The 24880-nt window shown below is 40.5% G+C and overlaps 1 protein-coding gene across 2 annotated transcripts in view; it reads right to left on the reverse strand.

Annotated features, from left to right (window-relative positions):
• The window catches only part of ST6GALNAC3 (ST6 N-acetylgalactosaminide alpha-2,6-sialyltransferase 3), a 315225-nt gene that overhangs the window by 91434 nt on the left and 198911 nt on the right, over positions 1-24880 (reverse strand). For both annotated transcript variants that reach the window (XM_073357306.1, XM_073357308.1), the window contains exon 3: positions 18590-18999. In XM_073357306.1, coding sequence (XP_073213407.1) covers positions 18590-18999 — 410 coding nt within the window. The remainder of the gene's footprint in view (positions 1-18589; positions 19000-24880) is intronic.

The following is a 24880-nucleotide window of genomic DNA, read 5'->3' on the forward strand; positions in this document are numbered from 1 at the left end:
TTGGTATTGTCCGCAAACTTGATAAGCGTACTCTTTGTGCCATTATCTAAATCATTGATGAAGATATTGAACAGAACCAGACCCAGAACTGATCCCTTCGGGACCCCACTCATTATGCCCTTCCAGCATGACTGTGAACCACTGATACCTACTCTCTGGGAACAGTTTTCCAACCAGTTATGCATCCACCTTATAGTGGCTCCCTCTAGGTTGTATTTCCCTTCCTGCCTTCTACATCTACCTTAGAATCTGCATGTTTGAGTTTAGGCTGTAAATGGTACACACAGCTTGCTGGGCAACGGGAATGAATAATGGGTCTCAGAGCCTTTGGTCTAGCCCAAGTGGGAATGTCTACACTGCTATTTTTAGCCCCATAGGGTAAGCCCTGTAAGCCTGAGTCATTTGACCCAGGCTCAGAGACCTGCTGCTGTGGGTTTTTGCTTTTGTATATGCTTTGCAGTTTAGACATACCCAAGTCTCAAATTGTATTTCAGTGACTGCATTTACAGTGCTACACACCAAAGACACAGAGTGTGAGAGGGCAATATTAGGTATACACATTTAGTACTTGAAATGCCTTGAAATGGGAAAGCTTAGGGCTTTGTAGCATGACCAAAATGAACTTAAATTTTGCTCAATTTTCATTTTTTTTTATTATAAAAATGAGCATGGACATACAGTTGCCTTCTGATCAACATTCAAGCTCCCTGCTCCTTTAATTTATCCTATCAACAACCACGATTAAATAATTTTAAATAATGTAAGTGGGTCCACAGTGTCACAGCTTCCACATCCCACTACAAAATTCTCTCTCTTCCTCGCTTGTTCTCCACCCCAGCTCAAGTAACTATAGATGTCCAGTTCTAGATCAGGGCTCTCATGCCTGCTCTCTCTGACCAACCTGTGTAAGCCACAGAGAGGAATCCAGTTCCCTATGATTCAAGTGAAAAAGCTTGGATTGCACAGAGCAAGGCAGCTCCATCCCAATCACTCAGTCACTGTTATGTTCCTCATCAGCTGCCATGCAGCTCCCACTCAGTGAGCCACTTTAGAGAGTGTGTGCTGAGAACTGTCAGTGAACCAGAGGCAACATGTATCAAAGAGAAAGGGGAGTGAGCAGACGTCAAGAGAGACAAAGCAGGGCTAAAAACAAACAACGGCGAAGGAAATCAAAGGAAAAAATGTAGAAAATATCAATAAAACAAAGGACTCCAAAAGGAAATAAAGATTAAAGAAAACCCCAAGAAACATGGCAAACCAAACAAGCACAATGGGCCCATGAAAATAGAAATATAAACAAGGAAGAGGCCATTACCAGGCAAAGAACACGGACAACATTACACATTGTGACTAGAGTCAACCAGCCCAAAAGGAACAGACAAGGTACAAAGAGGGAGAGGTACAAGAGTGGAAAAGCTGTAGGGATTGCTGGAAGCCAGACCTCAGGGTTCCTGACAAACACGTCTAAGCTAGCTATTGAGCTCTCCAGACTCCCAAACAACAACAAAAGACTCAGAGACAAAATAACTATGTTTTGATCAGGGATGTGCAACCCTGCATGGTTTGACTCACAAACCCTACGCTGTCGTTTGGTTCACAGTGCCACAACCATGCTTGGGTGGCCAGGCCTAGTGTTCAGAGCAGTCATGGTCAGAGGCCAGGAACAGTGTTCAAGGTCAGAGCCGGGCAAAGAACCAGGAGCCAGAGCTGGGGTCAGGAGTTCAAGAGCAAACCATGCAGCACATCCATCACTATAACTAGCAGGGCAGTCCCACCTTGTTGCATCCAATGCTTCCTGGAACTCCTCCTGAGTTTAAATAGCCCGTAATTGGTCCAGGCAGACTCTGAGGGAAGCTGTAAGCCTACCTTCCACGGTGGAACTTCCTGTGATGTTTGTCTCCACTGGGCTTATGTCTTCTTACCAAATGTGGAGCTTGTCAAGCCAATTTATGGCTGCCTCATCAGCAAAGTGCAGGCTTACAGCTTCCCTTCCACGGTGGAACTTCCTGTGATGTTTGTCTCCACTGGGCTTATGTCTTCTTACCAAATGTGGAGCTTGTCAAGCCAATTTATGGCTGCCTCATCAGCAAAGTGCAGCGCCCTCAGACCATTATCAAACCTGGCCAGAGGGCAGTTGTCAGTGATGTGAGAAATTGTCTGTCTTTAGCCACAGCCACATGTGGGGTCATCTTGTTGGCCCCAGGTGTGAAGACTGGCTGTACATTGACTCCGGCCCATTCAAAATCTGTTCAGAAGGGCTCATGAACAGTGTCGCAAATCAAAGCCAGGTACACATGTGGTTGGGTCAGCTGTGTTCCCTGTAAGCTGCGAGCTTGGGTGGCTGCACAGGAGAGATTTAAGTGCCGCCCAGCTCATTAGCAGAGCACCCACAGCCGGCAGCATGTGTTCAGGTGCCCCTCCCACCACGTTGGTCCATCCTGCAGCTGCTCCTGAGAGCTGGAACCCTCCTGCTGGCTGTGCGGGGGTGTGTATTAATGTCAGGGTGTCCCCCTCTCCCCACTCCTGTACCCCATCTCCGCAGAGCAGGGCAGAGGGGACAGCCTGGCTGAGGAGGACTTGGAGCTGCTGCGGTCTAGTGTCTGAATGGTGAGTGGCTGAGTGCCTTTCTTAAAGAGATAGTGAATGCACTGTTTCTGAGATTTCCCCAACAGCCAGCTCACACAGTCTCTCTTTCTATTTCCCCTTCCCCCTGTACCCCATCTCCACAGAGCAGGGGAGGGGAGACAACAGCGCTCAGGACAGAGCAGGAGAGCTTTCAGTGAGTGTCTTAAAGAGACAGTGCACGGCTTTCCCCAGCAGCCAACACACACACAGTCTCTCTCTCTCTCTCTCACACACACACACAGAGTCTCTGTCCCTTTCACACACTTCCCAACACATACCTGTATTATTGTTGTTATTACTTCTTGGTACTTCCTGCAATGCACATATAGTCTCTGTAATTTTATTCTTTCAAAGTGTCTTATTTTAGTGTTTTGACTGGTCTATGCATTTCATAATTTTTATTTCTCTTACACTTAAATTTAATTCTTTGAGTAGTGAGTTCTAAAATGCCTAACCTGTCCTGGCTGAAGTAATTATCTCTGTGGTAACTTTTAAAAAATATATATTATATCTAGGTGTTTTGTTTCTACTGGTCGCGCACATAGGCACATACCTCGGTACACATAACAAAATTTATTCCACACACGGATGGAAAAAATTAGAGGGAACATCGCGGGTCAGTTATAAGAAACTGGTTACTGACATCAGCTGCAGACCCCTCTTCATGCCACAAACATCACAGAGAAATCTGGGCAAGGCAAATGTGCCCACAATGGGTGCTTAACCACAAGTGCACTCCTGGATGGTCGAAGAGGAATGTGTATAGTGGTAGGCTCGGGCTTGCTCTGTTCTTCTCAACCATTTTGGCTGTAGCATCCTCATGACAGATATGTGGAGGAGTGATGTTGTTTAACGTGGGGAGCCACAGTACTGGTGTGGGTCAAATCATCCCAGTTACAGTAGGCATGGTTGAATGCAGTTGTGTCTCAACCAACTTGATGTGAGACAAACGGAGCCAGACTGGTGCACAATATTCTGCTGAAGAGTAACAGATGGCTAAACCAGATGACTGGAGAGTTTGCATATTTGCTCGCCATGAAGTGCTGGCCAATTTGATTAGAAGGTTGTTATGCGATTGAGCCTTAGCTGCAGTTTTCCTTGGATGATAAAGATATGAGAGATCTATCTTGGGTTGCTCCGAAGTAGACTGGGTAGGATTTGTGTTTCAAGACAGGTCCATTGAGAAAGATATTCAGTTCTTGGTCTGCTCTGGCATTGTAAAGATGGAACACATTCAAATCTGATTTGGTCATATTTGGTTGCAAATGCCGCTGACTACAGGATTTGGCCATGTTAATCAAGTTGGCATTGAGGGCATCTTCAAGTTCTTGGAGTGACTATGTTTGCATGCCTAAGTAAATATCATTTGCAGGACTGGATAAGCAGAAGCTCATTTGTGCGTAGGTTGAAAAGTGTTGGTGCCAGCACGGACCCTCGGGGTAGATTGATTTGTTGCCTTTTCCAGGCGCTAACTTTGTCTCCCGTGTGTACTTGGAAACGTCTGTTGTGGAGGAGAAAGTCAGTGACGTTGACTAGCCACGATGGGAGTGCTCCCGAACGAGAGCCAGACCATGACCCAGACTTAGTCATGTGCGGCTGTCAGGTCCAGAAATACTGCTCTTGCCTTCGGGTTTTTCAGAAAGCCATTTTTGATTAATGTTGTCAATAGCACTTCATCACAGATGCTCCATCCTCTCCAAAAGCCCGCTTGCTTGACTCGGTCTACTGACTCCATTTCTGGGGCGATGCATAGAAGAATGAGATGCGTCAGCACTTTGAATGACACAGACAACAGAGATATCAGTTGATACCTTGCATCACTATGTGGGTCTTTCTGTGGTTTCAGGAGAGCCATGACTTTTGACATTCACCAGGTCTTCAAAAGTTGCTCTTCATTGACCAATCATGTGCAGAGCTGTGCCAGCTGCTTAAGAGCACAAGTCCTGAGATGTGTTAAGAACACAAACAATATATTGTCATAGCCAGCAGCAGTGCTGCTCCTAATATCACTCAGAATTTTGTCTAAGTCTGTGGCTGGGAACAGCTCCGTGAGTTGCAGAGTGTCATTTCTCCGATGGAGCTGACACCATTCATCATGGACTTGTCATCTGACATGTTCTCATCTGGGGCCTTTGACACATTCAGATGGCTGGCAGGTTGGTTTGGTGTAACAGCTGGTTGGCTTAGGCCGATGGTTGCTGAGCTGTGCTGAGACAACGAATTAAATTCCAGCATTTCTGACTTGAGTGAGTGACATCTAGATTCCAAGTCGTCTCTTCCAATTGTGCCTTCTAGCAGCATCCAGTGACTCAGTCAGAGGACCAGCAAATCTGCATCATCAGAGAATTCATACTGACTGAGAAGTTTAGCACATTCAGCATCAAGGCATGGTGTGTAGACTGGACAGCGGTTGTGTGGTATAGATATGCAAACGGCTTTGAAGATGGCTCTTTGGAATTGAATGAAAGCTTGACTGGGATGATGTGCGGTAGTATGCAGATAACACTTTTTTCTAGAGCATCTGTGAACTTCTTCCTGAAGTTCCATCTTGGTTTGTTAAAGGTTCTAATGATGGGGATTTATCAGCAGATGTGGGTAATAGAAGATTTGTGTTGGCTGTGTGGAATGTCTTCCAAGACTTGACGTGATACAGGAGAGACACCAAGCACAAACCAGGAGAGTATTCACGAGACCATCTTGTGGAGTGGAAGGGGAACTCCTGCTTTACATCATGGATGAGGGCAAGATCATTGTTAGATGATCCCAGTCAGGATAGTGGCTGTTGAAGTCACCTATGTATACAGCTGGATGACCTAGTCTCAGCAGAACTTGGTGGACTAGAACTTGCTTCAGGGTTTACATGATAATGCACATAGACCTATCATGGCTGCTGGGTAGGAGCATGAAGGCGTTAGCCGTCCCACACCTCACTGACTCAGATTCTATTTCTCACAGAACCTCAGCTACAGGAACTTAAAGTGGAAAACAACCCCTGCAAGTAAGCACGGCAATTTGAAACAAAGAACCCAAACCTCCATGGGGAACATCTCAGGAGCAGCCCCAAGCAGAAGCTGCTCTCCTCTGTCTCTATTTCCTTCCCAATCACCCTCAAGACCTCCTGCCAGTCTTATCTTTTGGAATGTCGTGAGATGTGATGTGGAGTGAAGCTGGTGGTTCTTGGTCCCCTTCCTCATTTTTCTTCTGGGTTGGAGAGGCTCCTCTATCTCTTTCTTTGGCCTTTGGAGGGGATGCCAGGTTGCTCTATAACTGCAGCAGAGAAGGGGCTACTTGGTTGGTAGTTTCCCACAATTCTAAAGACTCTCCTGGGTGTGTATGTGTACTGGGGAGAGAAGGAGGCAGAAAGAATGACAAAAGATCATCAGTAAGAGACTAAAATGAAAGAAAGAAAGAAAGAAAGAAAGAAAGAAAGAAAGAAAGAAAGAAAGAAAGAAAGAAAGAAAGAAAGAACATCTGCCTCTCAAAGATGACAATAAGAGCGAATGGAATTTCCAGTGTTACACTGAAGACATTTTCCATTAATATCAGTGGGGGAAAAAACTACAAAAATCAGTAAAATAAAATGTTTAAACCCCTAGCTCAAATAGCTTCAATAATATGGACAAATTCTTCTTTTTTGAGGGGGAATAGATTAGATGACCTAATATGCCATTTCCATCTCTAATTTATTCTGGAGGTGCCAGTCACTGGTCCATAGTTAAGGCTGTGTTGAGCTTTGCACTTATAACAAGGTTTCAAACTTTGTTATGTATGAAACACAATATGTCACCTGTAGTGACACACGGGGAAGGGGAAGAGAAAAGGGAAGGGGAAATCTAATGCATCTAATAATCATTTTCTTCTAATAGGGATCACAAACCCAAAAATGTCTTATTCATAACCAGTGATTATTGCATGGGCACTATGGGGCAGAGTTAAGGTTGTTTGGGTGCCCAAACTGTGCATTTCCATATTTTAACATATTCAAATTTCTTTTAAATTTAACCTTAACTCTGAATTTCCTGAGTTATAATATTGGGGATAATTTAATATCCTTTTAATGATCTGACCCTAAATTACTGATATGTACTCTCTATCCTAACACAGCAGTTTTGTCTAGGAATATGATTCTGTGAATATAGAAGAAAAAATAAATTTCAAGTGCAGAGCTTGTTTACAGATTTAGGGGTTTACAACAGAAAAACTGAATAACAACTAGTTGTACCAATACTAAAACAAAGTCACTATAGTTCTGCAAATACGTGCATGATACCCTTAAAATTTAATTCAATTAATTTTTCTCTCACCAACAGAAAGAGACCACAAATCCCACGAACTCACACATTGCTAGGCTATTTTCTCTATTCCTCTTGCATATCAGTGGTAATCTTCTAGACTAAGAAAAATTACTTGAATTTGTTTTGTTCACTGATTGATTCAGTACAATTGATTCTACAGGATTCTTGTTCTCCTTTATTCAGAACTTCACATCAATGTAATTTCAAGGACCCTTAATAAATTAAGGTTCATGAAGGTTACACATTTCCAGTTCATTTAACAGAAATAAAATCAGTTACAGTTTTGATTATAAAGTGGTCACATTTCTGAATATCTGAAAATGGACTTGAGATTCACTAGTATATATGAATCCACTGTTTCTGTGAAAGATCATCTTTTGCAACTATTGCAGTAGATACTGCTAAATTTAATTAGATATAATCTTCACATTTTCATTAGCTATTAACATTATGTAAAGATAAACTAAAGCATAATGAGTCCTTTCATTATCACATAATTGTTATTTTAATGATTACATTATGAGTAATATAATACTGAATGTATTTCCACTTTTCACATTAGTGGGCAATTATTTATAATGCCTTTTATTATAATCCACCCATAGAGATCAAATTATTAATGCCTCCATTTTACTATAATGACGGCCACAGTTTCAAAATCAATATTACAGCCACAGGGAGAATTGTAAAATAACAATGAAGAAAACATATAAGCAATTGGCCAATCTCAGTCCTAATATGTGCAAGCAAGGAGCAACTCAGGTGAGATCTTTCGATCTACTGCTGCTCATACCACTCTGAATTTAGTCTAACATGGGTCAAGCCTATTGATGAAATTTCAAAAATGGAGAATAAAGACACACTCAAGACTTAACTTTTGGAATTGGATCCAAACTTCCTCTTTAAGGATGTCTGGATCAAAGGGAAATGAACATTCCAATAGTTTGATGTATAATCCCAGTCCTGTCCACTCATTACACTCAATACATTAACAGTTAGTAAAAATAATAAGCAGCCCTACACTCTGCATTCTGTCCATCAAAAGTATAAGGGGGTGTGGGAAGTTCCTAACTCTTAAAATTATTCCTTTAACAGAAATGTTACCTAGTGATCAGAGTAAAGGGGGATTAGGAGCAAGTCCTCCTGGGGATGTATTTCTTAATCTGCCATTAAGTAACTGAGTGATTTTGAACAAATCATTTGAACTCTTTGTGCGCCTAACACACCGACTATAATGTCTCACCTCTCAAATAACAGCACATAAATAATGCTTTCTTTCATCTCTGGTTGACTAGGACACTCTGTCCCACCCTGTGAACAATTATGTGTCCTCAGTTATACATGCCTTTGTCATCTCTTGTCTGGACTACAGCAATGCAATATATCTGGGCATGAAGCCATCAGCCCTTAGAACAGAAAGCTGTAGTGCCTCTCCTCACCAGCCCAGGACACTGCACACACATCAAACCTGTCCTCCGGTCTCTCCACTGTCTTTCCATAGAATATTAAATCAAGTTGAGAGTCTCAGTCCTTAACTTCAAGGTGCTGAATGGTCTGGACCCAGCAGGCCTACAATATCGCCTAAAGTACTGAGATGAAGACAGTGATCAACAACTCTGTTCCTCCGGCACAGTGGAACGATCCACCAAAAGGGTGGAGCTCATGTGGGCAGGAGACAAAGCTCGCTCAGTACTTCGTCTGAGACTATGGAATGAACTCCCCCAGGAACTAAGAACCCTCACATATGTCATCACCTTCTGCTCCGAATTCAAGGTGCACTTTCTCATCCCTGCCTTCTCGAATATATTCATAGAGTGTGTGGACAAAAACCAAAAAACCCAACCCCCAAAACCCAAACAACCTCCCCAAAAACCCAGAACACACAATTGTCCCTCTGTGGAGAGGATGAGGGAATAAATCACACATGATAGATGTTAGTTATATTGCTTAATGCACTCCTGTTAGGTGCACAAAAGCTACAGTGATCAACACAGTACAGAAATCTACATAGAACACAATAATAGAAGTGAACAAATTTGGTGACTATCATTTATTGAACAAGAAAACCATTTTGCCAGTACTTTTCAGGTGATTTTGTTCCTCTGAAATTTTGATTGTTCATGAAATAGCAGAAGACTGAGAAGTTGTCATGGTGACACACGCAAAATTCAAAAAGGCTTTTTTGCGTTAATTTCTAAGCAGTAGTAGCCACTGCTTTCCTGGAGTCCCTTTTCTCAGGGAAAATTGATTAATCTTTCTAAGCCTCAGTTTCTTTCTCTGTAAAAAGGGGATAAATACTTCCCTGACACATAGGGATGTTTTGAGGTTTAAACAACTAATGCCTGTAAAGTGCTTGGAAATACTCAAATGGAAGATTTGTGGAATACCTTTAGGAGACAGGAGCTTCAGAATATGTTGTGAATGTAAACTGCAGCCAATACCTCATGGAAACTCATTGCCTGTGGAACCTGTTGCCAGGGGATGTTGTGAAGGCCAAAAGTAGAACTGGGTTAAAAAAAAAATTAGATAAGTTTATGGAGGATACGTCCATCAATGGCTATTACCCAAGATGGTCAGGGACACAGTCCCATGCTCTGGGTGTCCCTAAGCCTCTGACTGCCAGAAGCTGGGACTGGATAACTCAATAATTGCCCTGTTCTGTTCATTCCCCCTGATGTGTCTGGTACCGGTCACTGTTGGAAGACAGGATATTAGGCTATACGGACCATTAGGCTGACTCAGAGTGTCCATTTTTATGTTCTTATGAAAACCGTGAAACAATTTATGAAGAAACACTTCAGTACTTAGCAACTATTTTTGAAATTTATTTTTCCTTATTTTTTAAAGCTAAGAAGATTTCTGTAATTAGGGATAGACTCGTTGTTTCTAATGCATTCATCTACTCTTGCCGCTTATTTTCATCCTGATGTGATAATCCTCTAGTTGTGGCATCATGGTAATTTCTACAGCTATCTACGAATGTTTTGCATCAAGCATCACTTGATTATTTTTTATTTAAATGAATCATTTAGAGAAGGTTATTGGACAGGTAAATAATGTCTCTCTCTCTCTTTAACCTATGTATCAGTAGCATAAAGGAGATGTTTATAGGATAACTCTTCCATAACATAAAAATAAAGAAAAGGAGTCTCCAAGGATCAGGCAGGATAACCAGAGTAACCTTACAAAATAAAAAAAAATATGGGCATTTAGGAACATTTTCCTTGATTGCAGTTGTATTTTTACTTGATATTAATGCACTGTGTGGGGTTGTGTGTTCTCTCTACAGTGCGGGGTATGAATCATACTGAATGGTATTATAAACAAGAACTGCTTGGGATGAGTCCATGATGTTTCACGTTCACATGCTCTGTCACCCAGATCACCTGATATACTGATCAATATCTGAGACAGCACGCCGACAGTTTGTGGACACTTCTGAAGACTCATACTAGTGGCTTGTCTACGTTTAAAAGGCTCCAGCAGTGCAGTTCACACTGATGCAACTGCACTGATACAGCTGTGCCCCTGCAGCACTTCAGTGAAGACGCTACCTATGCTGATGGGAAAGAGAGTTAGGTCAGTATAACTGCGTGGCTCAGGGGTGTAGATTTTCCACACCCCTGAGCAACATAGTTGTACTAACAGAAATTGCTAGTGCAGACCAAGTCCCTGCAGAAGAAGTCATATTTCTCAAACTGTTGCAACTTCCAAAATCTCCTGAAGACATTAATACCTGAGTAACGCTACACCTGGTACCTCTTGTGCACACTATCCATAACTATGCCCGCCTTTACAAGCTTAGATAATTTGATTATCTAACCAGAAGAAACATTACTGTAATTCAGTTAAATTTGTCTCACTTCAAGTTGTATTATATCCCAAAAGAACATCAAGGGGAGAAGTGTAGTTGTATATCCCGGAAAGTTACTTTCTACCATCTACAGCATAAACACATGCACACATTAGTGTCACTGTTCTGAAACTGTATCATATATTCTTTGTATGGAATAGATATTTAACCCATGAAAGACTAATCTTTTTGCCTATATTAAGACAGAAATACATCACAGAGGTATACTGATAGCAGCTTCACAGTTAGGGCTGCATTCTAAAATGGAGCATAAATTCTTCTTTTTCTCCAGAAATAGGTGGACAATAAGTGTGAAGTTTCACACAGGATTAGTTTTTATGCCCATTGATTTTTCAGTGTAGTTTTGTTTAGTTTCTCTTCAGACATTTTTAAATTGAAAGTCTGAATTTAAAAGAAAGTCTGAATTGGGCTCTGGCTAACCTATTTCCTTGGCAGTTCTAGCTTTCGTTGTTGAACAATCTTTCTTCTCAACCATTGCCTGTCTACACAAAGATTGGTAGAGAGGTGGATCCTCTGTAGATTTGGTACAACAGGTACATCCCTCAAAAACGTTGGAGTTAGGTCACTTTTAGCCCTTATTCACATCATCACTGAAAGTTTCTGTGGTGTACACACAAGCCTGACTGGTTGTTGGGGAATGAACTTGATTGATTAATGAGTGGTCAGATCAAACACAACCTTTTCTATCTAGAGCTACACTTTTCTGTCAGTTTTTCCTGCTCCCATGATGGGCTGCCTTCAAGGCCTGAATGGCATTTCTGTAACAAATATTCCCTATGTGAGTCTCAGCAGTTTGTTTGATTGCAGTGAGTTTTCTTTTAACAAATACTGTAGATGAATGAAGTTGTTGCTATAGAAGCATAAATGCTACATGTGACTCAGTGCACTTCAGGTGACTGCCATTAAGAAGCCCACAATAACCAACAGTTATCACACCAAGGTAATTGTGATATTGCATTTAACTTCTAGTCTAAGTAGTGTATCTCAGCTATTGTATCATGGTGTATTATGTATTATGATAAGCGAAGACTTTCAACAACGACTACGGTTTTAGGACACTTGCATTTCACCTGGCAACAAAGTTATGTTCTTGAGAAAGATCTGAATTTATCCCTTTTTTTTAAACAACTCCTATGGCTCTAATTTAGGCACCTTAAAAAGGAAAATCATTTTAGCCATGGTGAGCTGCAAAGTCATGAAGTATTATGGGAGTCGGTCCAGCGAAGTTTCAACAAATTATATCAAAAATTCCATATAAGCTGTGCCTATACTAACCTTTTTCCTCCCAAATTTCCTACAATTACTACTATCACTTAGCTCCACCAGTAGAAGCAATGGTGGGAGAGCTAGAGTACACACGGCTACTAGGGCTGCTGGCATATTTACCACTATATTGTCTAACCTTTCTCAGAGTCAGCAAAACTGCAGGCAGGACCTTCTCCATGCTAGCACTCCCAATGTTGCTATGACCAGCAGAGCTGAATTTATGGTATCAGTGATAGAAAATTTGGGTGCTGTGGGAGGAAGGCACATGTAGATAAGAGAATGAACCATACTGCAATAAGGATTTAATATTTGGCTTGCCAAAACCAAGAGAGCAACCAGAAAAGTAGATTAAGTGGTATTTTGTTCTTCAGAAATCAACAGATACATTCAAAGGAAAGGGGAAAATGCACAGAGGAAGATCAAGTATCTACTTATGATATAATGCTTGGCTTACATCATCAGGTAACAACAAATAATTTTATGGCTCGAGTCAACAATAATTACAAAATCAGTACATTCTCTCTCACACACCCACACACAAATCCGTTCCCTACCACAGTTTTATCACAAAAATATTAGCTCTTTCTGATCAACTTTTTGTTAGAAAATTTAGCTTTACTACATAATTGGTATATGCAGTGATTGCTGTGTTTCTTAATGCAATTGCTATTGCTTTATGTAGTATTTACAGATTTACTGGCACGTTCATAAAAAAGGAGCTCCTTCAATTGTGTTCCATCTGCCTAATAGAGAAAAATGTTTATCTTAATTAGGAAAATCTTCATAAAGAAACATAAATGCAGCTATTAATGGGCTACAGGGAATAAATCTAGCATATTCAGAAGCAAATGGCATCTTATCAGTTCATGGTGGAGTAAATACAGAGAGCATAAAACTCCTGAGCAGTTGTTACCAGGCCTGTGACTGACCACAACCAGTGATACGGGTTGAGATTTAAGTGTTTTATAATGAACAATCCATTTATTTCATTAAGCTTTCATGCTTTATAACCTTGCTTTTTTCAGGTAATAAAGGAGTCTTAACTGACAATGAAACTGTTAGTCACTATATGAATTAAGATGGACAAAGCCATTAATCTTTTTTGAAGAAATTCCTTTATAAAACAAAAGGATGGAGGGGCCAAGGAATGGTTCAGGACAGGCTCAGAGACATGTATCTGGAACACTGGCACTGTAGAAAGGAACATGGTTAGAAGCTTCTATGTTCACTGAAGTCAATGGCGAAGTTCCCATTGGCTTTAATGATACAGGCTCAGGGCCTAGGTCTGGAGGATATGAATATACTTGAACAAAAGCCACAAAAACTCCTCCCCCCCAAAAAAAAAATGTTTACTCAAACATTTGTATATTTTCTATTTAGTTATGATCTGTAGGCATCTTCCACTATCTAATAAAACGTCTACCTGGTTCTGTAAAAAAATAACATTCTCTTAAAACAATCCCCTCACATTCAAAACAGAAGAAGGAGGTAACTTAATTTTTCACCTTCCTTACAGTTTTTGTTATGAGGAGATGCACACAGAACACAAAAAAACCTTCTTTTAAAATCCATCTAGAATATATTACTTCATACACATAGGTCACGAGTTATTGTTTGTACTCCCTGAGTTGCAGACCCCAGCTCTTAGAACCAGGTTTCCAGTAGCAATATTCACAACTTCACATACAGAATATTCAGAAAGCGATTCCTGTAACTCTGGCCTAACATATTCTATTTCCACAAGTATTCCTGTCATAAATATAAAGGGAAGGGTAAACCCCTTTAAAATCCCTCCTGGCCAGAGAAAAAAATCCTCTCACCTGTAAAGGGTTAAGAAGCTAAAGGTAACCTCACTGGCACCTGACCAAAATGACCAATGAGGAGACAAGATACTTTCAAAAGCTGGGAGGAGGGAGAGAAACAAAGGGTCTGGTCTGTCTGTCTATATGCTGCTTTGCCGGGGATAGACCAGGAATGGAGTCTTAGAACTTTTAGTAAGTAATCTAGCTAGGTATGCGTTAGATTATGATTTCTTTAAATGGCTGAGAAAAGAATTGTGCTGAATAGAATAACTATTTCTGTCTGTGTATCTTTTTATAACTTAAGGTTTTGCCTAGAGGGGTTCTCTATGTTTTAAATCTAATTACCCTGTAAGGTATCTACCATCCTGATGTTACAGGGGGGATTTCTTTACTTCTATTTACTTCTATCTCTATTAAAAGTCTTCTTGTAAGAAAACTGAATGCTTTTTCATTGTTCTCAGATCCAAGGGTTTGGGTCTGTGGTCACCTATGCAAATTGGTGAGGCTTTTTATCCAACATTCCCCAGGAAAGGGGGGGTGCAAGTGTTGGGAGGATTGTTCATTGTTCTTAAGATCCAAGGGTCTGGGTCTGTAGTCACCTAGGCAAATTGGTGAGGCTTTTTACCAAACCTTGTCCAGGAAGTGGGGTGCAAGGTTTTGGGAAGTATTTTGGGGGGAAAGACGTTTCCAAACAGCTCTTCCCCAGTAACCAGTATTAGTTTGGTGGTGGTAGCGGCCAATCCAAGGACAAAGGGTGGAATATTTTGTACCTTGGGGAAGTTTTGACCTAAGCTGGTAAAGATAAGCTTAGGAGGTTTTTCATGCAGGTCCCCACATCCCTAGCGTTCAAAGTGGGGAAGCAACCTTGACAATTCCTGACGGTAAACTAGTGTATCTGTGGAAAGCAAATACAAAAGAGGCACAAACACGCTCCAAGCAATCCAGTATTTGATTCAAGCCAACATCCAGGGAAATTGTTTAAAGCACTGATATTTGCCCACTACTAGCTTCATTACTTTGGCGAGACTGTTATATGAAGTAAACAATATAAGTGGCAGCAACATGATGTACTTTTGTTGCTTAATTTCAGTGATATCCTCACTAGCTCAGGCTTTGTATAGATTAATCAGACACATGGAGAACCACATATTAGTTGAGGTGAGCTGTGATGACTGCAGTTATCTAACAGTGTCAATCTGAACAGTAAATGAATACAATTTGAGAGAGCTAAATGACAGCGTTATAATAAAAGGCTCATATATAGCCAAGATAATAAATAATTAACAAGTAACTGCACAAAATAGCAGGTTGAACACCCCACCCAAATTCTGAATCCTGATTCAAAAGTAAGTGAGCAGAATGATCCGTCTCTCTGCCACAAACGATAAAACAGCTTTCTCACAACCTAATATGCAGCACCATCTGGCACAAGCACAGAGGCGGCTGAGAACTTCTGAAAGTGAAGCACAAAAGCCATTTAGTTGCTTTAGGGGTTATCCAAGATAATTTAAAAAAAACAAACGAACAACCAAACAAAAAACAACCCTTCAAACTAAGGAGCAGAGGGTTTGTTGGTTTTTTTTGGCGGGGTGGAGGCAGTTGTTTTATTTGCATTCCCTGGCTGAAAACATGGACCATTGGATCTTTTTTAGGGACACTTGCATAGCTAATCATGCCAATAGAGTGTCACTGAACTGAATTGTGTGGGTATGAATGTAATAGAGAGTCCAGGTGGTGTGTATGGGAAGTCAATCGCATACAAAACAGGCCAGGTTTTAGAGTCCTCTTATTTTGTGACTTTTAATGAGAATTTCAGGACACTGGAATACGTTTTCTATCTGGGATCATGGAGCTTTTTATGTTGTTACATGTATAAACCATGAATAAAACCACCAGGTTAAGCTGTGCTTAGTTTAGGTTTCTCTCTTAAAAAATTTCATACCAGTAGTAACCAATATCACCACTGGTGTGCATCATTGACTGTGCAGCCGCTCCATTTGATGGTCCCATGGTTGTGTGTGTAATTGAACAGGAACACTATTGCAGCATTGCTGGCCCCAGATTGCGGAACTCATCTTGCTGAAGGCACTATACAATATGCACCACACTGAGTTGTTAATCTGAGCTGTTTGCAGTATAGATAGAAATGGAGTTCACATTAGACTAATCTAGGTGATATTAGCAAACTCAGGATTCATTATATTATTGCTTTCTGAAAGTGACTTTCTGTGCAGACTGTTTTCTAAATGATCCTTAAAAGACACTCCCTTCCTCCTCATCACCTTCACCTAAGGCAATAACATCTGGTAACATTGATCTATTTGCTGCTAGTTTTCATTAATTGTACCCATCCCTGAGGGTGGTGCAGCTTTGGCAGCAGCTAATTAAAACCTATTTAGAGCTGCTCAGTGCACTTTATCAGACCAAAATTGACTCTGTTGCTTTAATGGAGACTACAGTTTTCTCTATTATTACCTTAAGTGAAGTTTATAAGGTTTTCCCTTACATTTCTAAAGTACAGGGAAAGTTATAACTGCCTTTATAACTACTCACCTGGATTCAAATGAATATAATGATGTAAAATTTAGTTATTGGCTGGCATTTCTTCAAATGTGCTTCAAATTCTCCTTTCATCTGACTCTATGTACATAATATAGGAAAGTGCAGTAAAGTATTGTGAGAAACTGTCAGATTTACAGCACTACAGAGGGCAGTGCCACTAAAATGCATTAATACAAAACTGTGAATGTCTGCCAATGTATATTATTTATATACAACAATTACTCAGAGTGGATGAACTCTCACACCACCCTGAATGACCAAGCCTCTGCCCAAATTCACAATACTGTGTGTCAAGACCAATCTCCAGATCCAGGAAGCCAATTTCAAGAAGATATTATGCTGTCCCTGTAGAACAAAAATTACTTCATTTTGAAAATAGGAAGGTTGTTTGCTATTAATCCATAATGGCTCTGGCCCCATTTCTTCCATTGGCCAATAATTGAACTGTAAACAGACAAATTATGGGCTTGATCCCATGCCTATTGAAATCAATGGCAAAGCTCCCACTGACTTCTGTGGTGCAGGAGCAGAATCTATTTGCCTATAAGTGGCTACACCATGCCTGTTTGATACTTTTCATAACTCTGAGAATAGAATGCGAGCACTATTATGGTGAGAACATTTAAAGTCCCATTAATTTCCTAAAGAGACGTTACATCAACAGAATATAGAAACAGAAAGCTCATTAAAAGATTAACAAACTAGAAATCTGTTGTAATCTTACTATGCACTGGGAATGTACACCATACGTAAAGGCAGTACTTTAGGATTAAACCCAAAATAAATCCAGTTATAACTCACACTGTATATTTTTAAAGTTGAGCAGAACTTGGTTTCCCTCCAAATTTCTTGTTTGGAACATGGTAAAAACTGAGCACTGTTTAAACTAATACTGGAAGCAAGCGCTGATGTTTCTCCTAGGAACTGAAGGAATATTTGGCTGAGGTACCTGAAAGAGTCTGTATCAACATCATAATAGTTTGACATGATACATGAAGCCATTTTTTTCTCATCCAGGGAGCTCTGTTGCTCTTTGCTGCTTCAGTAAGCAGAACAGATCCCAAATAGCCTTCATTATCATACCCAGACCCCTGAATGCAGCAGCACAACAAAACATGTATTGAGGATTTAAATGATGATGCATGTCAGTAGTTCCCAAACTGTGGGCCGCAGACCACCAGTGGTTTGTAGAGTGTTGTCTTGGGGTACAAGGAGTCCCAGCTGGTGACATGATGCTTGCTTTCCTTGTTTTCCCCCCAGCAAATCACATTAAATGAAGCTAACGATGCATTTAATTAATAGTTTTACGTGGAAAAGTAATAATAGGAAACAATTTTTGTGGTGACATAGGGATGTTACTTGATTGCTAATGTGTGTGTGGTTGGGGGATGCAGGAAGTGCAGGGTGAAGGACTAAAGAAGCCTTTCTCCCAGCACACAGTTCCATGGATAGGATGGGGATAGATCCTGGCAGATCCTCCAGCCCCAATCTTACCTCAGCCCTCTCTAGCCCCAGCCCCACATGCTGCTGTGCAGATGGCCTCTGTAGAGCTCACTCTCTACTCTACACGGGGAATTCACTGACCTTCCATCATGCATATAGCACCCTCTTGGAGCAGCATAATCACACACATGGTTCTCCACAAGCCAGTGGTATATAACTTTAGTATAATTTTACTAGAAACACTAGCCATTTGGTGATATGTCTGATCATCTATTTTAACTGAAAGAGAATTATTTGGATTTGAGGTAAAGCTTGACAGAGTATCTTGACAAGAGAGGTAAATATACGACCTCTTCTTCCCTTTGTCCTGAGGTTGTATGTGTAGGAATGATGTGTAGGCCTCCCCTCTTTGAATAACATGTCAATTTAATCAATATTAAATTGAGCTGAAAACAACACACACAGCTCTGAAAAGGCTTTAGGAAGGTATCCAATATTTTTTAGGATCCAGGCCAACAAAAACGGAAATAACAGAAGGTAGCAAAGGTGGGATAAATGGGGCCTGTCTGCTGCCTCATCAAGTGCCCGGAACAGTCAAAAACATATATGAATCCATTAAAAACATATCTGGGGGCTCACTGAAGAGCTGGCATGCAAGATGGCCTTCTCTTGTCTATCTTTTGTCATTAACATCAGAGTACCTCTTCATAGGCAGGACTTACCGATCTTTTCCAGTTTCCTCCTTAAATACCCCATCACAGTAACTCATGCGCTTTTCTGTTGTCACATAGATTTTGGCATTGGGGTAGCTGTCAACAGCTTTCTTCAGCATGTTGTACACAATGCCATTGCCATCTTTCCTCATGTTTCGAAAAGGCCCCCAGATGACATAGACCGTGCTATTGGCTTCCTTGAAAAAGTACTCAGGATTCTTGAGCAGTAGGGGAACACTGGTATGTGAGACCACTCGTATGGTCGTCTTCTTCCCAACATCCTCCTCATAACCCTTGGTGGGAGCATTGTTCATTCTCCATATACAGGAAGACTGGTCAATCTCAATTCCCACTTTCTGACCAGCCATCTGACCTGAGTTCGAAACAATGGCACAGACGTCACAGTCTAGCTGGAGAGGCTGAAAGAGAGAGAGAACAAAACAGATGACAGGTCTTACACATTGAGATGGAAAATTTAGTTAAAAGAAGTAAATAGTCCAACAAATTGGGAGCAAGATTTCTCTCAAAGCACATCAATTCCTGTGTAGAGGAGCGGGCAGTAAAGTCTATAGTTACTAAGCCCTGAATGAGATCCTTTTATACCAAACGAATTAGCACACACTAATCTTCTGCTTCTATTCTCCTCATTTCAAAATCAACTGGAAAGTAATCATGTGTCTTCCACTATATATTTTTTCCTTTCAATTAAAAAGAATTTGAAATAGGAAACATGTAAATAATAGTTAGATGGATGTTTTGTTCCCTTGTAAGAGATTGTTGTCAGTAGTAGATTTAAAAACAGAAAAAAGAATGAAGGAAATGTAGTTGTGCACGGATTGCATATTTCATCGATAGGTTTGGATGAATGGATATTTAATCTGTGATAAAAGTGAGCTCTGAAGTGGCTCTCCAGCAGGCATTCTACTGTAGCTTGAGCCTATGAATATATGGGAAAATGTGCCTGTGCCCTTATAAAACAGCTCCTTATGTCTGGAGCACATTATTATATGTATACAGATTCTCTTCCGAGGACACTTATGTCCCATGAAAGAGCCAATGAGATACAAATTGACCGTGGACCTGTGAGCTAGAGGCTTGATCTATGCCTACTGAAGTCAATGGCAAAATTTCCATTGAATTCAATAGTGCAGGTTCAGATCCCAAACCAAGAACACCCGAGTCCTTCTAATGCTGGTTCTCACAGACTCTCTTTGTGGACCTGAGCACATTCTCTGACTCTGCTTCTCTGCATGAAATGGGAATAGCAATAGGTTCCTACCTCACAGGAGTATTGGGGGAATTAGTCTGTTTCACATACTGTTTGCCTGACTCATGTGAGACAACCCCCTGATGCCCAAGAAGAGTAGAATTGAGCCCTAAATATTTATAAACAGCTAGAAGACGAAAAGCACTATATGTAATTCAAGCATGTGACATGTGAATCTAGAATCCTAAATTCACCTGAATGCAGACCAGTTCTACAAGAATTGGCCAGGTCTACAGATGCTTAGTGAACCCGGGCTGATGTTGGTCCTTCATCCATCCCATAGCCAAGGTTATGGACCCTCTCCAACTTTATCTTTGATCAGTGACCTGATCTCTTCTTTTCCTCTCTGCTGGCAGTCAATGTCTCCATTGCCTTCTTACACCAGTGAGTGTTGAGCCATCAGCCTTATGGCATGCTACCTGCCCCTCTAAAGGATGGCTAGCAGCAGAGTGGGAGCCTTTCACTACAGTGATGTGAATCCGTGTCCCAGCCACATTTGACAACTGCAGACTTGGAAAGAAACCAACTAAGACATCACAATCCGTTCTGTGACAACAAACTGTAATGCCATAGATGTGAAAATGGTGAGTTCAGAAGTTGACGAACAGGTTAGGAGAGGGCCAAATGATAACAATAACAGTGCCTCCTATGTGTAACAAATACATAACTTAACAAAGGTTCTACCCACCGGGCCCCTGAAGTAATCTTAAACACAGATGTAAAGGCTTGTGCTGGAATGATTGGTGTGCTCTGGCTGTTTTTTAAAATGTCTTTTCTTCATTTCACTAGGAGTGAAGGATGCTTGACTGCACACAAAAGTATCAACAATATTTTCTTTAGAAAATGCTGTACATTTTGTAGTCTTTGGGAGCTGTCCTGAATAGCTCTCTGGCAGCATGAATGAAATCCCAGGAGATGCAGCTGAACACAACCACCTTTCTGTTTACCACTTAGTTACAGAAATCGTCCCTAAAATACTTTGAGAGTACATGGATGGATGAACTAAAGAAATCTATAAGCATAACCCATATACGAGCATGAAATGACTGTTGCAGTCTCGGTAGATTAATTTATATTTTTTAGGATGAAAGTTCAAACTAACAACTAATGAACAAGGAATTGCTGGAGGGGAAAAGATCACTTGGCTCAAGAATCTAGTCCCGTTTAAAACTGTCTCAGCCTCATGCTATTGCTTTCTCACTGTGTCCTTCCTTCTTCATTAAAATGTATAGCTCTCTCAAACTCATTTAAATTGTTTGATTTGATGGTCTCACTTGGAAATTTATTCCATGTTTTCTATTCACTGTTCTGCCTCAATAAAAGTCATACACTTACACTTGCAATGGTGTCCCTCAGTTTTCTAACCTTTTTGATGTGATCCATTTATCGTGTTCCATTTTATCAAATCCTTTCATAATTCGGAGTGCTTATCTAGTAGGTTACCTTGCAATCTGCTTTCTTTCAACAGGAAGAGGCTTAGTCTCTTTAGCCTTTCTCAGAACGAATATTTTTAAAAGATGGAATTGCCTGAGTTGTTCTAATTTGCATCTTTTCTAAAAGCAATCAGCTCCACGGAAAGCCAATGAAAACTTAACTCAGCACTCCATGTGGACCTGATCCAAATCAATGGACATCTTTCAATCAACTTCAATAGCTTGGAATCAGACCCTCTGTGGTCTAACTACAGAATATGCATCAGTTTTCACTCATTGTATATTGTAGCCCTCTGTGGAAGTATCCCAGTAACCTGTTGTCCTGATTTATAATTGTCACCTTTTAGAATGATGGTTTCAACAATTCTTGTACAGCTGCTCTATAACTCTTTTTCTGGTTCAATATGCTATATTACCATTCCTGTGTTTTACTAACCCTCCAAGAGCTATATGAAACCAATCCTCTTTCCATTAAACTCAGTGGCAAAACTCCAGGGTGTCATATGCACAAAGAGAAGAAAGAAGCAGGGACAGCATTTCTAGTTACAGGTGAATGAAAATGGGGAGGGAGAGTAGGGGGAGATGGAGATGAGAGAATTACAAAAACCTACCCCATTGATGACCTTTCTACACTTAGCAGTGACTATGTATAAGTGTCTACATCCCAAAAAATACTATCATGATTAAACACTAGCTTGTTGGCAACCTTAGCAGAGAAGATAAGAACTGAACTGAATGGAGAACAAAATGCCCTCTTCACCTTTAGAGCTGGTCATCCCATGTCAGGGCTGAGGTACATTGGCAGGACAGTGTGTAGAAGCCTGCACTGATACTGTATATATTCTTTAGTTAAAAGACTTAAATCAAAGGTATAATCTGGCAACTTCCACAAACCCTAAATACATTTACATAATATCTAGATACTATATTACTTAAAGAAAACAAATGACCATAGACAACCACTCACCTTTTCTTCTCACTCTCTCTATTTAGATACTTCTGTAGCCCCTAAACACTGTTGTCTCTCTGTCTCTTAGAGCTATTATCTTCAATAATTTGCTTTGCCTCTGTAAAAATGATTCATTGTGCTGTTTCCCAGAACTATATAAAACTCCTCAGCAATGTTAGCTGGGCATGATTCTGACAAATTGTCCCATCTTTTTTGAATGATACATTGTAACAGTTGAGGAGCACTTGCATTTTAATCAGTAAGGAAAATGAAATGTTTGACCTTTCAATTTTCTGTGCAAGCTTACAGACAATAGAAAAGATAATTAAAACTGTGAATTAAAACTTGCAAAACAGTGTTGTTTCTCTAGCAAAGAGAAATGTCTGTGTAATAAAGGTCACTTATCAGCCAGTTCTAGTTATTAAATCTTTGTACTTAGCACTGAAGTGGCTCCACAGAAGCAAAGGTCAAATAATTAAATAATGAAACAAGGAGAATTAGAAAAAAGGTCATGAGCAATCTTAACTACAGCTGACCAGATGCAGCCAAATTTACTCACGGATGGGACCAAATGTAGCCCTGGAGCTAAGCAGATGTAGTTCCCACTGGCATGAAGCTGAATTTGGCCCAAGATATGCAAAAACATCCCTGACTCTGAGTGTACCACAGTGCACTACTCTACCTCTCCTCTGTGCTTTACTCTGTCAGCCTCCTGACTCAATTACTAATGATGTTAAGGAAATGCAGATTTATTTTTTCCATTGTTATTTTAATAATGAAAAAGTAATTTTGTAATTTGGAGACAATACACATGTAAAATATAAAGGGACAATTATTAGCAGTTCACCACATATTAATTTACTCCCCCAATGCTGAAACAAATGAGATCTTTTCTTGTAATCGTCCAATTTGAGTGAATTCTAACAAAGCCAGTTGAACAAAGCTCCAGAGATACATTTCTCATTTCAGAGCCATTTATTCCTCTACTCTTCATGGATGTCTTTAGAGTTTTAGTTTTAAAGGATACAAACATGTATAATGATGCCAATAGGGAATAGATTTTGCCTTTATTCATTTTGATGTTCTTTTGAGGTCTTTCAAATGAAAGGTACAAAAGAGGCATTAACCGTCTGGCATTGTTTTTATTGCTTTTCTGTGCTTTACAAGCAAAAAATGTATTTTAATTTTTCCTATATTTCAATAATGATTAACTAAGCTGTTTTTAATCTATGCTGAGTCACTTTCTGCAGACTTCTGGGAGTCTGGGAGCAAAGAATTTCCAGGTTTCTCCTAGAGAATACTCAGCACATTTAAAGGAAAGAAAGAGAGGCAATGCTCAATCTGCTTGCGTGTTCACAAACCAGAATTTTCAATTTGATAGCTCTCAGGAGCACCATATAAAAATAATAATCTATAACTAACATCAAATAATAATAAGCAGCCCCAGATCTGATTATACTGTGGTTGCGTGGTTGTTCCCCTTTTCCTCCTGCTTTTTTTTTTAAAACTCCAGCAGTTGGTTTGGCTCCTAGCTCAGGGCATTGCTGTGTCTGTGTCTTCATAAAATGTAATATTAAAATTCATAAACATTTTAACATTTGGACAGTATTTCGAAATAAGCCATGTGTCAACATGTGTCTCAGTTTCTAAATGATATAGAACATAATGTTCCCTTTGTTATAATGCTGTTCCTGAGACACAAGTGACTAGGGTATTTTATTTAGGTGTGTGTCTCTGTCAATTGTACTTGCATAGTTACTACACGAGCGAGAGGAAGTTTTTATTTGAACTGTATGAGTTGGAGGCGAGAGGTAAAAGTTTCCTAATGGGAATAGTCTTTCAACAAAGGGCTGAATAAAGAAGGATCACAAGGTTCTTGTTCCAGACATGGATCTAGCTGCCACAGGACTATTATTCATGGATAACAGTTCTTTAAGGGTATATCTACACTGCAATTAGACACCTGCAGCTGGCCCATGTCAGCTGCCTCAGGCTTGTGGGGCTCAGGCTAAGGGTCTGTTTAATTGCAGTGCAGATGTTCGGGCTCGGGCGACCCTCCAACCTTGCAGGGTCCTAGAGCCCAGGCTCTGGCCCGAGTCTGAATGTCCACACAACAATTAAAAAGCCCCTGAGCCTGAACCAGCTGGCAAGGGCCAACTGCAGGTTTTTAATTGCCGTGTGGACATACCCTAAAAGGGCCACATCATCCCCTTTACTTTGGCTAGAAGAGGGCACTGGTATTTTATGGATTGTTGCTGTGTTTTGTGGGCAAACCTGGCAGCATGACTTTATTACAGCTACGCTGCCATTTTACAGGGCAGGCAGCCTGAGGGCTCGGAACACACTTGATGCTTTCCCCATGAATGCCATTATCTTCTGTAGAATATAAGCCTTTTGTTTTAAAAAATTACCATTTTTACCCTTGTGATTATGAAGAAAACCTTCCAAATGAAAACCACAGTGTAAACAGTAGCATCTTTCTGAGTCTGCAGACAGACGGCTCCAGTTCCTCTGCGGCTGCTTACAGCTTTCCTAACAGCAGCTGACAGGAATGTCATCAGTGTCTGCCACTGCTGTTGGGAACAGCATGGACGGCTTTGAAACTGATAAGAATCAGGTAAATTTCACTCTGTTAGAGCTTGAGAAAGCTC

Source organism: Lepidochelys kempii, chromosome 8, assembly GCF_965140285.1.
Source record: "Lepidochelys kempii isolate rLepKem1 chromosome 8, rLepKem1.hap1, whole genome shotgun sequence".
NCBI classification, from domain to species: domain Eukaryota; kingdom Metazoa; phylum Chordata; order Testudines; family Cheloniidae; genus Lepidochelys; species Lepidochelys kempii.